The sequence below is a fragment of the Trachemys scripta genome, chromosome 9, assembly GCF_013100865.1.
Source record: "Trachemys scripta elegans isolate TJP31775 chromosome 9, CAS_Tse_1.0, whole genome shotgun sequence".
NCBI classification, from domain to species: Eukaryota; Metazoa; Chordata; order Testudines; family Emydidae; genus Trachemys; species Trachemys scripta.
The window spans coordinates 64,674,275-64,688,710 of NC_048306.1; the positions used below are offsets into that span (position 1 = coordinate 64,674,275).

The 14,436-nt window shown below is 39.7% G+C and overlaps 1 protein-coding gene across 2 annotated transcripts in view; it reads right to left on the reverse strand.

Moving 5' to 3' along the window:
• Window positions 1–327: 327 nt before the first annotated feature.
• The window catches only part of SLC25A36 (solute carrier family 25 member 36), a 62,186-nt gene continuing 48,077 nt past the window's right edge, over window positions 328–14,436 (reverse strand). For both annotated transcript variants that reach the window (XM_034780819.1, XM_034780820.1), the window contains exons 5-7: window positions 11,513–11,579; window positions 5,676–5,965; window positions 328–4,831 (exon numbers count right to left, since the gene is read on the reverse strand). In XM_034780819.1, coding sequence (XP_034636710.1) covers window positions 4,638–4,831; window positions 5,676–5,965; window positions 11,513–11,579 — 551 coding nt within the window. In that variant the 3' untranslated portion in view covers window positions 328–4,637. The remainder of the gene's footprint in view (window positions 4,832–5,675; window positions 5,966–11,512; window positions 11,580–14,436) is intronic.

A 14,436-nucleotide genomic window follows, 5' to 3' on the forward strand; every position in this document is an offset into this window, starting at 1 on the left:
GCACTGCGACCCCGGCCCGGCACCACGCGCCCGGCCGGGCTCGGCACCATGCCCCCGGCCCCGGCCAAAGAGCCCTCCCGATTTTCCCGGACATGCCCGGCTTTTGGGGATTTCCCCCCGGACAGGGATTTGAGCCCCCAAAAGCCGGACATGTCCGGGAAAATCCGGACGTATGGTAACCCTAATACTGACACACGATGAAACGATTCATGGGGATTTCCCAGCTAGTCTCTTATTTTTAACCTGAGTTCTTCAGGTAGGTATCAAGTCTCAGATTTTATTTATTTATTTTTTTTAAATCTTTGTCCAACACCACAGACAGCCATCTTTGAATATAAGCACATCATTTTATTTTTTAAGTTTAAAATAGTCCAAACAAAAAAAGTTAGCCATATAATATAAATACAGAGTAAACGCACATAGTTTACAGCCAACTACATGTATGCAAGAATAATAGCAAACCTCACATGAACGTTAAAAGATTCTCAGATGGTCATTTGTGAGTGTTTAGCTACAACTCCTACGGCATAATTATGTTCACATATGCAGGGTTTGCAGACTCTCTTAAAGAGAGCAATTGAAAACATGACTTCAGTTTTTACAGAGTGAGAACTGTATTACAAAAAATGGAAATTTTACTAGCACACTTCAGTATTTTGCTTTTTTCTAGAATAAAAAACACTTAGGAAGCAATATTTTTTAAAGTGTCTCCAATCTGAATTCTCTGCAAGTAATTTTTTTTAAATGCTACAATCTAAGGAATGTTTCAAATGTGACTATCAGGAGGCAAAAATAAAAATAGCAATAAAGCACAAACTGTCATTCTTGAATGTCTTTGAATAAAGAGTAAATATGTGGAGTGTCTCATGTAATTGGAGAACTATATAGGTACAATGTCAAGAGACCTATGGATAGGCTGATGTTTCAGTCATTCGTTATAAAGAAAAATAAAAACCCATCATAAATCACTAGTGTGATCCTACAAAGAACAATGTATGCTAACAAATCAAAGATTAGGGAAAAATAAACAACAGATCTTGCAGTCAGTTTAAGGTTAGGAAGAACTTTCCAGTTGGTACACCAAAACTCACCTTGCTTTGTAACATTTCACATTGCACATTAGGATTTCTAAATCCAGGATATTGATGGAGAGGGATATAAAATACAGACCTATCCATTGAAGACTTTCTGTCATGGCTTTCCAAGTTCCAGCCACAAAAACGTACAGTGATAAGCCATTATTTTATATTCTTGTTATATAGTATACTGTAGAAAGACTGAGAATTGTTTAAGACCAGATACAAGTTTAAGTGGAACATGGATCCACTTCTGCTGTGAGCATATCACACTATAGTGCCACCTTCTGGCTAAAGTGGACATCTGCGGTATTATACAACGTTCCTTGACTTCTAACCAGCTGTTGAGTAAAGTCAAATAAAATATATCATATTTAAATAAGATGTTGGTTTATATATAAATTAGATGGATATGTAAAGTCATTCTCAAATGTTATCCTTTCCATAAAACTTAGATTTAAACTCTGTTAGATAGAAATCATGGTGGTATAACTTAATGTAAACTACATTAAAAGAATCAAGTAAGAGATGATGACCCAAAACATCAAAGTACACTCCTCTTTCAACTTTGTAATAAATGGTATTATTGAATGATGCATCTTCTGTTTGCCTCTGTATGCTTTCAAAATAGATACCAAGAAAACTATGTAAAGAATTTCAATATCTTTGGGAAATAATTCAGAGGTATCTTTGTATACTGTGGTAGCTTTATAAACAAACAAAACACACAATTTGGTTTAACTGTTTCTTTGTTACAGAAAAAGTTCACCCCTGAAGAAATTTAAAAGGTTTTGTCTTTGAAGGATTAAAACTCCATGAAGAATTGGAACAAGAGGTTGATTGTCTCTCTTCAGCCGATGACAAGGAGAGTAAAGCATAAAAGACAGAACTTTCTACTGAGATATCTCGCCTTTGGAAGCAAGATTCAGTGCTTCTCCCTGAGAGGCATGCACGCACAACCTCATAGGGTAACGGAAGTGATGCATGTGCACTGAAAGCAGACCGGATCTAGTGAGCCAAAGTGAGGAATACGCAGGTACAATTCCCATCGAAACTGGGAATTATATCCATTAACTCCAGGGATGAATTTGGGCCTGTGTGCTTCCTAAATCTAAAATTCAGCGATAGCTGAATTGCCTGGATATCTCCTGAAGAGAAATATGTTTTCAATGTAACTCATTCCCCATAATTAGCTATTGTAACATAACTTTTACTTTATAACCACTTTTGGCTTTCACATTACTGCGCTTAAACTTTTGCTGTTAGTTAAATGCTGGTGCCAGCAGCAAGATCTGAGAAGTCTGGCCACTAATGTTTTGAAGCAGGAAGGCTAGTTGTGAGTAATACAGCATTAGCAGATTTCCCAGCGAGGTCACTGGGAAAACCTCTGAACTGAGGTTTTTTTTAAAATAATCTCCTTGTACTAATAAGAATACAAAGATTGCCAAGGTTAGTCTAAATGTGCGCAACACAGGCTATACTGAGAATACTTCTAGTATTAAAAAACAGGTAAGAATACTCAGTTTCTACGGAAAGCACATCAATGCAGCCAAGCCCCTACTGAATGGGCATAGCAGTGGTGCTTTGTGCTCTACGGTGGCCCTTAAAAGGAGAGGCAGTTATTATGGAGTATTACTAACACCAAGGCTTGCAAGTCTATATTAAAAGATTTCTGCCGTAGTATGATGGACACTACAATGCTCAAAGGAAAATAAAACAAGACAAACTGGTTGTTCAGTATGCATCAAACTTTTATGTATAAAAGTCTCCAAAAAAATCTGAACATCGATCCTAGCGATCTACTGCAAACAATGTCTTTTTCTGCACAGGTGTTTGGAAATCAAACCATACACTTAGCTTCAAAAGAATCTGTGTGCACTGAACACTGTTTCTAACTGCACATGACCAATATCGAAAATCTTAAACGGGAGAAAAATCACAAGCCAAAAAAGGCCACAAAGTGCATAAGGAGTCATTTGTAAGATAAAGCCATTGCACACAAACACACAGTTTAATGTTTACTGAAGTACCACACCAGAGGAGTTAATTGCACTGCTTTGTTATACCAGTGTAGTGGCATTTATAGATAGAAAGCTACTGCCGCAAAAATCACTGTGAACATCTCCTCCGAAGGGCAGCAGATTTAATCCTGGTAGTATTCAAGGTCTACGTGTGAGTTTGAAACTTATTTCTCATACTCTGGATCTGGAAAACTTGGTAAGTTATGGCAGAACAAGTAACCGAACTAGCTAAGATATGCTGTCAAACATAATGCATTATTCTGTTACTAGTATTACAAAATATCAATTAAAACCAATGCCTGAATATTCAGATAACTGAAAGGACAGAGTTGTACGGTTATCTGCAGTTTTGCACCCAGCTTTAGGTTGAAAAACAAGGGATAAGCAACTTTTAAGGGGAATGTTTAAACAAAATATTCTCAATTACCATCTTCTCCATCACTCTGCAAGTGGCTGGGGTTTCACTGAAAATGATCTACAGCAACTCCCAACTTGTTACTACACAGGAATTTATCTATGTGCTTTCCTATAGCTTTACACATGGTGAAGTATGTGCCCTCCTCCTTTAATCCAGGAGAAGTCTTGGTACTCTAGTCACTAGCTTGCATAAAGCTGTGTTTGATTGAACATTATATATCCTGCATCATGTAAAGCAGGTTCACTTGTTAGAATTTAACACTTCATTAAGACTCCTTAAAGACTGTTCTGCAATTCCAGTGTTAGTAGTGTGGGTCACATTACAGATCAGGTGAGGAGACTCCATGATCTGTTGTAACAGTACATCTTATGGTCTTCCTTAGATTCTAAAAAGGGAGCAGAGATCTATGATAATGAAAGCAAGAGGACTCAGTATTGGCATGCTTGGATTTCCAGTCCTGCTAAGAGACCGGTATCCTGCAGAGTTAACCAATGAGAGCTTCTCACACAACTTTGAACTGTTCTGTCGCTACAAAAGGTGAGATTGAAGTACATTCTATTTTAGGTCCCTGTGCCACATTCCTTGAGATAGTAACACGGGAGTTGCATGCTGCAACTACTACCTCGGTCTCATCATTTGAGACTTCAGATGGAGTTGAATAGAAGTTTCAGACATACAAAGTTATGAATCTATGCTTTCATCGTCCTCACCCTAATAGGATATTGTACATTGAAACAAAATGTATTGAAGACCAAACATTATGAGCGGAACAAGGCTATCCCTTGCAATAGAATACAATATATAACCCCCTCCTTCTAAATCACTGAAGCTCATGGTTTTGCATCATGTAAATTAACACCTGGAGAGAAAATAGCAATTTTGAAGTAAGATGTGTTTAAAGGCATTCCCCTGGGGGCAGCTCCTTTGTCACATGGTCACAAAAGAATCATACAATAAGGCAGCAAATTGCTCATGGTTGCCTATAATCAATCTTCTATTTCGTCCATAGCTGCCTGTTCCTGATAGATAATTTTCTTCTGCCCACCACGTTAGCATTGATATTTGGTGGTCCACTGCAATCTTTTGGTCTTCCATCTTCCTAGAGATAGCCTTGTAACTTTGCTATCCATTCAGTAAGTAGACTACCACTTCATAGGTTGACATCATTATAGCTGTGTTTGGAATCTGTCTGACCAGATGTGTAGTTAGACCACGGTAGAGGGATCCATACCCTTCTTCTCGCACAAGCAAAGATAGTGTCTGGAAGAAAGCTCTGTATTTTGTTCCCTCTTCACGTAGTCTTGTTCGTACCACCTCTGTGTAAAGAAAGTAACACTTGGTTATTTTGGTCATCACATTGCAAAAAATGTAATGAAAACAAATTAATCAATTTAGCCGACAGACTAAACAAGCATAAAACCCTCAACATCGAACACTCTTTAGATAGTCGGTAAAAAAGCCAACATGGCAATTACTGGGGCTGGGAATCTGGAAGAAAAAAGACAAGCCATGTCCTTACAAGAGCAAAATAACCTAAAAGTTTAGCTATTTCCAGATGCCCAGTTAATGAGGTGAAGTGATGGTGCTTTGAGTGGCCCAGGTCCAACAAACCACTTAAGCATGTGAGTAATCACACTTGTTTCACCTTAAAATTAAGCATATTCTTAAGTACTTTGCTAGACTGAGACATAGTAAGCAGCATTACTGGGGAAAACTGAGCAAAAGAACAGCACTGTGAAAGATTGGAGGAGATCTTGCTGACATATCTCCCTAAACATTAAAAAGGAAAAGCAAGAGCTCGGGTGGTTACTTACTTGAAACTTACACAAATAATGAGCATAATATAGGGGTCCAAATGAAGCCATATGTCCCTGAACCTGAATGGACTGGATTACAGCAGTTCCCTGGTATACATTAATGTTATTGCTCAAAGGGGTCAGACTAAATATCTGTTTAGAAATACTGTAGCCTCTGGTTGACTTGCTGAATCAGAAATTGGCCATGCCAATTTTCTAAATCGAACAATAGACAGAAGTGTAGCTAAAACAAAGTATTCCTTTACTGGGACCTGATCCAGAGAATGATAGAAATCAATCAAAAGGCTCCTGCTGACTTCTTTGGGCTTTGGCTCAGGCTCTTAAGGAACACGCTTGCCCTTACCATGTGGATATGCTATAGATGTGGCACAGGTTTTGGAAGTGGCAGCAGCCATCATCATTCCAACAAAGTCTGAAGCTTCTTTTACAGATTCATCCTCACTGTCCATGCTAGAAGCAGTCTTAAATTCCAGTAGTTTTCGCTTAATACTCTCGTAAATAACAAAATGAATAACAGTTTCAGATATGCCTGCGTAGGAGGCCGACATTCCTCTGTAAAAGCCTTTAATTCCATCTGAATGATAGACTTTTCGGACACATTCGAACGCACTCATTCGCTTTTCTCCACGATTCCTGAAAGAGAAGGAACATTGAACTGGTTCACAATAATCATTTTAAATGATTAATTACACAATGTTTTGCTATAAACACGAGTCCTTTGGAAATAGCTGGCAAATCAATGCAAAGATGTTCCAATTCAAAAGTGTTTTAAGAACATGCACAATTTCAGAACACAAATTGTTTCATTGACTTCAGTATTACACATGCTTAAGTACTCTGCTGAATCAGGGCCAAAGGATGTACTGAACACAAATGATTGTGGAGTCTCAGACAAGTCTCCAGCCCTCCTCACCTTCAAGGTTCGAAAATCAGCCTAAACCAGAGACAATCAAGATATATAAATGCGTGACCATTAGAAAGTTAAGACTAAGGAACTGAAAACCCCAGTTACCTACAGTATGTTACTTATTACAGGACAATAGCTTAATGTTCAAAGGGAGCAAACAAACCACTAAACAGTAGTTCATTATATAAACTGATCCCACTAAGCCACAACTGAGGTCAAATAATTGTGCACATTGGGTCGAGCAGATTTTGTACTTGTAGGACAAAAAAGTTTTAGTCCTCAACATCCCCAACTTGCAAATGTAAGTTCAGCTGATCATTTATATTAGAAAATAAAACAGTGTGCATGTGTATATACCACATGGATCAGTTAATAATGAATTTAATAAACTTGTTCCCACTTGCTATGTTTCACACTTAATATGGAGTTATACAGAATGAGTATGAATCCACAATTCACTGGCTACCTGCATCACTTAAATAGATTCTGCCACCAGAGGTCTCTTGTAGGATTGAGTAAATTATACAAAATAATGCAGGACATTGCCTTTTAACTACTGCTAGAGACATTTGGGACTATATTTTGTTTTATGTTGTCCCGACGCCTTTCTGAATTAAGGCATATGAACTCTGGCCTATATAGAACAGTTCCTTATCTTACAGTAACTGTGATTCTTCCAGAGGTTTTGTCTGTGTGGATCCCCACTTCAGGAGGCTAGCAAGCAGGGCCCACATGCAAGGTTGAATTTAACTGCCACTAGCTAAAGACTTAATGTAAAACTGATGACCCAAATTTTGCTTCTGATCTGGAGGCCAGGTCAATGATGTTTAATAAAAACAAGAGGATTACTCCAGGTGGCTGCTTTGCATGTTTCAGATGCAGGGATATTTCTGAAACATATAGAGGCTGCAGCCTGGGCTTTAGTGGAGTGAGTCTTGATGTTAGTCTTGATGTCCTCCTGCCATTTGGTGTCAGACAGAAATACACGGTGTAATCCATTTAGATAGGCTTGTCTTTGAACTACCTGGCTTAATGTCATAAAGAGGTGAGGACATTGTCTAAGTGTACAGCTACACTAAAGCAAGGAGCCAGCATCCCAGCCTGGGCAGACAGACTAAAAATATCAGTGTGGACATTGCAGCATGGGTGGCAGCTTGGTCTAGCCATCCCAGCTTGGACACACCTCGGCCCAAGCCTAGAACCCCTCCTGCAACCCAAATCCCTCATCCCTGGCCCCACCCTGGAACCTGCACCCTCAGCCCAGAGCCCATGCCCCCTTCCACTCCTCAAACCCCTGCACCATCCTGGAGCTCCCTCCCACCTTCCGAACCCCGTGGCCCCACTTTCCAGCCCAGAGCCCCCTCCTGCACCCCAAGCCCCTCATCCCCAGCTCCCCCCCCCCACAACACACCCCAATTCCCTGTCCTAGCCTGGTGAAAATGAGTGAGTGAGGGGGGATGGAGTGAGCAGGGTGGGGCCTTGGGGAAGGGGCGGGGCAAGGGTGTTCAGTTTTCTGCGATTAGAAAGTTGCCAGCCCTAACCCAGCTCTCCGTCACCATAGAGACTATTCAGTGCAGGATCAAGCGAAACTAGTGTAAGTCTGTCTACTCACGCGGGGAGGCACATTCCCAGTTGCAGCGCAGAGATACTTTAAAAGTTCTCATTTTATCCAGATAATGTAATAGGGCCCTGGTGATGTCCAGATAAAAGAGAGAACAGAACATCCAAAGACAGTTTCAGGGACAGCTCAGTCTGGTTTGGTTGTGACTCTGAACCTTTATCTAATCTGCTGCCTAGATGACTGTGCAGAAGGGCTGGCACCTGTAGAAGGTGGTGGTTTCCTACAGGAGAATCTCGGAGGGTAATCCATAGGTCACTGCTGGGTGTAGCTAGGTGGTCTGAGGCTGAGGTATAGATCCCCATTGATGTTAACACAGCCCTGGAAGCTTTTAGTGAATGCAATGTGTGTTCAGTCAAAGTGCTGAACAAAGCAAAGGGAAATTCTCAATCATATTCTGTACCTTCCTTGGAATACCTGAGGCTTGCAGCCACGACACCCTTCACATTGTTATTGCAGAGGCCATGGACCAAGCTGCAGTATCCCATCTGAAGCATCTGACTGCCTGAAGAGCAGTTTTCACTACTAGTTGTCCCTCTGATTATGGATTTTAACTCTCCCTTGAAGGAGTTTGTTGAGAAAGGGAGATACCTTGTCCCACCTCAGGATTCCTACTTCAGGGATAACTCTGGGTAATTTGTTATACAGTTATTGAACAGAGGCAAAAGAATAGGCTTTCCTACCAAAGAAACTGATCTTTTGGGGATCTTTACCCTTGTGAATTGCTCTGACAGGATCTAGCTGCTAGCTGTCTCTTGTACCAAAAGAGTACAGAATTATTTGAAACTCCTTTCGGGAAACATATATTTTCTCCATTCTCTTTGCTATATGGGCAAGGGTAACAGGGTTCTACTACAGACTTTTAATTGATTCTAGGGTGCCCTCGTTTACGGACAGTGCTAACCCGCTTGGACAAGTGGAGTACAAGACATCGAGCAGCTTATGGGCCTTTTCTTCGATTACTGGTGCCTGAATTTCAGCTATACAAGAGCATTTCCTGAAAGATTTGAAAGTCATCACCGGGGCTAATGAGAGCGCCTCCTCAGGAGGCAACGATGAGGGGGTCTCTGGGAGAAGATGTATGCTATTGATCCAGAGCTGTCTCTTCCTCTTGTGCTTTGTCTTTCCAGTTCTACAGAAGGTCTTTAAAGTTGATGTGGAAGGAGAATGAGAATATCTGCATTTGCATGATGAGCAAGAGAGATATCTAGTACTGGAAGTTCTGGACAGCAGGCCTCAGTATGCCCAATACGGCGAATGTGGTATACATGGCTGATTAGGCCATTGTGAGGAAGCCAGTGGTTTAAAATGTATATCACTGGCTGAAGGGGATGAACTGTCTTCAAACTGCAGGGAGCAGGGAAATGAGGGGAGAACTTACAGCCCAATGGTTTTGCACCTGTGTGGCAGTGGCACAGTGTGCCAAGTCAAAGTTGTAAAAGGGTTTGGGGGTGGGTTTTTGAGTAAATAGAAACAAAAAGGGAGAGAATATACAGTAGGGAATCGAACCCTGGCTGAGCTAAGCTAGGGAAATGCTATAGTGAGGTGGTGGACACCGCTGATTCCACCCTGCTGCCACAGACAATAAGTGAAACTAGGGGATGGTTGTGTCTGCTCTGCTTTTATACCGTTGGATAGGGATGGAGGGAGGACGGAGATAAGGACATGAATGGTACAGACATGGTCCCAAGGGACACTGTCATTTAAAGATTCTGATCCCACATGCATGATGTACATACGCACCTGAAGTGGAGATCCACACAGACAAATACTTGAAGAAGAAATTGTCCTTTCAATGTGCAAGATGCACAAGTGCATAAATGTGGATAGCGTATTTTACTCTATGTATCTACTCTGCAATATCACCTTGGAAGACCAGAACAATTTCCTTTTGTGCACCGCAAACACTGAGTCAACTCTTGCTCCGACTGAAATCAATGGGAGTTTTATCATTGACTTCAGTGGAAGCATCATCAGGCCCATCATAGCAGCCACTGATTTGAAGGGTTGTATTCTCTGCCTGAAATAATCACTGGATTGTAATGATTGGAAATGTAAGGGGAAGGACAAAACATTAAGGCACCTGCTTAAATACTGTGACTGTCAAAGAATAAGTCACATTTAAGTTGCACCCCTTTTAGCATCCCTTTCCCCATGTAAACACAAGAGTCTCATACAGGTACACCAATGTCCTATACATTGTACATCTGAGCAAAACCAAGCAATTCACTTGGCATTTTAGTGATAGGTTTGGGACTAAAATGCCACATTGATACTAGAATAAAGGCACTAAACAAGTTTTCAAATATGAGAGTAGACAAATTTGGAACCTCAGCCACAAGAGGTAAAGGGGATTAAAATACATCTACCCAAAGCACCATCCACCATAATCCAACTATTCTACAATTTTAATGTGAAGAGACTTCTATAGAAACAGAGGACCAAAGTTGATTTGATCTTACAGATTTTGCTTTTATTTGAAGTTGGCTGCTGCAGGCGACTTCGTGGACTTGTGCTGATATTTACTCTAGGTCTTGTACTTTGTTACTGCACTGATCCTTCTCGCAAAGAGTGATAACATTAATGTTTCTTACATTTCCAATTCAAAGAAAGATAAAGATACTGGGTAAAATGTTTGTAAGTGCCTAGGAGAGAGACAAAGTAGGTGAGGTAATATTTTTTATTGGACCAATTTCTGTTGGTGGAAGGAACAAGCTTTCGAGCCACAAAGAGCTCTTCTTCAGGCCAGGGGAAGGAAGCAGAGTGCCTATGTCCCTTAGGAGTCTAAGTCCATTTATTAGGTTTCCTAAGTATTTTAGGTGCTTTACCAGTAAACTATATCAGAAAGAAAAGGATGAATGATTCATTCATTTCTATGCTCTCCTTACTCTCCTGTGCTACAAGTGAAAACCAACTATATTTGGTGTTCTTTGCTACTCTGCGGAGCAGTTTGTTGAATGTGTTTGCATGAGGGTATGGAAAGAAGGGCATGATAGTGGTGTGAAGTTTATAGAAAAAGGAGGGATTGTAAACAAGTCAAAGTGGCTGGAGAGAGAATGTCATATCAGATCAAGCCAAGTCTCTCCCAGATGTTCTAAGTGGATATGGGTCAGGAAAGTGATGCGTGTTATTTTCCAGCCTAACTAAATAATATAAAATAAGCCATCCTTTATCACAGTATCTATTTATGATATAAACCAGAATCCAGCCAATTTCGATTGAGCAGTCTGCTATAGAACCGCTTCTGGATCAGTGAAACCAATTTTTCCCTTTTATAAGCAAGCTCACGATACAGAAGATTAATAAAAAGAATACAAAACTACCTGCTTCAGGGATTCAATTAAGTAAGCAAACGTTTCATTAATGAGATTGAGATTGTTTAAAGCACTGTTAGTTTTGGAAATGGTCAAAGAGTGTTAGCCACTAGAATACTGTAGTACCTCCAGGCAACATCATACCACCATCCAATTAAACTACTGGGAAAAGGACAGTGTGCATCTCAGAATCAGGTTAACGTGTGGCCTTACCAACTGAAATCCTGACTAGAAAAACCACTCTCAGTTTAGAGGAGAGAATCAATTTTATAGCATCCTTCTATTTCAATTATTAGACAATAAAATTGGTAAGCAATCCTAGTACGAAAAGGGTTCTTTACCTTGCATCGAGCTGTAATCGCGTCTTTATTAGCCAAATAGGATTGGTCGCTGTGATTGCAGTAAAACCTAAACAAATATTTAAAAGAAAATTAGGTTTGATAATGTCGTGAAAAACACAAACTTAGTTAAAAGTTAAATGTACACAATAAGGTACAGTCCATGAGAAAAAAAAAAAAAAAAACCTCAGACTATACTGATTTTTAAAAATGTTTCTATTGTAGGCCTCTACTGATATTTTATTACTTTTACAAGTGCACAGAGCCAATAAACTCCTCCCCGCTTTTTTATTTTACACTGACATTTCATACGTTCAATTCTTAGCAAAAAAGTTCTCCATATAAAAAAATTTCCCAATTGTACATATTTCTCTGCCAATCTATTTATACACATCCCTTTTTGACACCTTTGAACAGCAAGACTAGCTAGCTAAACTGATATTAGTCAATTAATTTGGAAACGTTTTAATAAAAACACATTGAAAATGTAACTGAAGTGAATTGAAATAGTATAAAAACATTCTCTGCAGATTTAATTTACTACCTGAAATACAATCTGAGTTTAAAAGCATGCAAACTGAATGTCTACTACGATGCAGCTAAAAGGCACAGAATTACTGTATATTAAAGACATTTTAATATTGAACTATAACAAATACTTAAATTGGAGAGTTTATTAATAGTCCAATGTTTTATTTAGAATTCAAAAACAAGGATTGTTGGTTGGCCCCAGGAATACTTGTACAAGCATACAAACGTTAAAATTGTTTAAAAAAAAAAATGGATTGCATATCTACTACTAACTAGTCAGACAGCAACTATTTGGGTTTGCATTAGGGCTAATTCTAAAAGATTTTGTTTTCTGTCCACTTTAAAAAAAAAAAAAGAAGAAAAAAGAAAAAAGAAAAAAGGAAGAGCTTCTCTTGCTCCTGCACAACCAAGCAGAGTCAAATGCAACTCTGGATAAATTTACTTTTGTAGTACCATACATGCACCATTAATCAGGTGACATGTCTGCAGGAGGGAACAGAGCAAGGCAAGAGCTGGACATTTGCCAAGCAGCAAAAGATAATTTTGATACTTTGTGCTTCCTGAGTGACACACACTACTTGCATATCACTATACAGTCTCCTGCCTGCCTGCAAGCAGATGGGCTCAAGGGCCCGGGAAAGTGTCAAAGAGTATCTTGTTCAGTGCATTTCTGATGCACACCTCAGCTACACAAAACAGGGCTTTGATAAGTTTAAGATCATTTACAATTACACATATTTAAGCAGAACTGCTTGCATACCAGTTACTTCTGTTCAATCACCATCTATGTTTACACTGAAAACTTGTACACAAATGACTGAAGTACTCAAAAATAGAAATGCCAAAGGATCTTAACTGTTTTAAAAATTTATTTTGGAGTTTTTTACATTTTTAAAAATAGATTATTAAATCCTAATTTGAGATCTCAAATTACACTACAAAAATAACCTTAACTATCTATGCTTCTTAACAGCTACTAAGTTCATTCAAATACCTCCAAAGATATAGCTGCAGAGCTGTGCCAAAGTTGTAGAAAACTAATAAACACAATTTAATGTCTCTCTTACAAGTCAATGTGCTTAAACAAACTCCTTCAATGCCCTCCCCATTAAATATCTTCATATTAACTTGCATTTTGAAAGTTACTAGTGCATACACCTAAAACGTAGATCATAAGAGTACTTTTATGAGGATAATTTGATTTTCTGTTTAACTAAACAAGCGCAAGTGCCTTGGGGTTGCTGTATGCACAGTACTTTAAACCTGTGCAGGAAGTGTAAAATGTTATCAAAACAGAATGGTAGTATTTTACACCCAGTTTGCACATCTGTAAATAACTACACAATATAGAAGGAAATGGAGAATTAGACCCAGTTAGCTTTAGTGATGGGTCAGAATGGCCCTAAAAGGGCATGGTGTAAAATATCTGTAAAAAGAAAATCCCCTTAGAAACAACTCTTATTACAAGAGTATGTCCCTCTTATACCAATTTTACACAAGTGCAACTTTACCCATTTCACTAGAGTTACTCCTCATGCTAATGTAAGAAGTGGAGGGTAACCAATCCCTTTATATATTCTTAAATTTCTATAACACTATTTATTATCACTAACAGAATTTGCTTATTCACTACCTTAAATCATAATCCTTCCACAAGAACATCACAATGGGTCGTGGTTGAAAGGAATTCATTTTTAAGCCAAAGATTTTGATTTAAGATGGAGAAATAAGACGAGGGGCATGTGAACTTTCAGGAAAAAAAGGTTTCTCTTTTCCAGAAAAATACTTTCAGTTAAAAGGAACACTAAACAGTAAAACACAGGGCCAAATTCTGCTCTTAGTTATACCACCATTAATCTGAAGTATAGGCACTAAAAATAGGAGATTTACATGAATGTGTAGAGCCCTACCAAATTCACAGTTCATGTCAGTCAATTTCATGGCTACAAGGTCTTAAAATTCAGTTTATATCTGAAATTTCATGGTGTTGTAATCGTGGGGGTCCTGATTCAAAAGGGAATCGTGGAGGGGTGTCCCAAAGCTGTTGTAGGGGGGTTGCAGGATTGCCATACTCATATCAGAGTTTCCTGTAGCTGGAGGAGGCTCCTGAAGGTGGAGGTAGGTCTCATCTAACCAGTGCTGCTGGGAGTGCCCCACCCAGGGGCTCCTAGCTGCCAGTCAGGGCAGTGGTGGATTAACGTATGGGCCCAGGGGGCCCTGGACAATTGGAAAAAGGTTGCCACAGCCCTGGCAGGAGCTGAAGCCCCAAGCTCGGGCAGCCCAGGCAGGAGCCATGGGGGGCAGCAGCCCTGAGTCCAGGCACCCTGAACCCCATCTGGAGCCACCAGGGGTTGGGTGGGGGGCAGGGAAGCCTGGAGCTCGGACAGGAGCTGCGG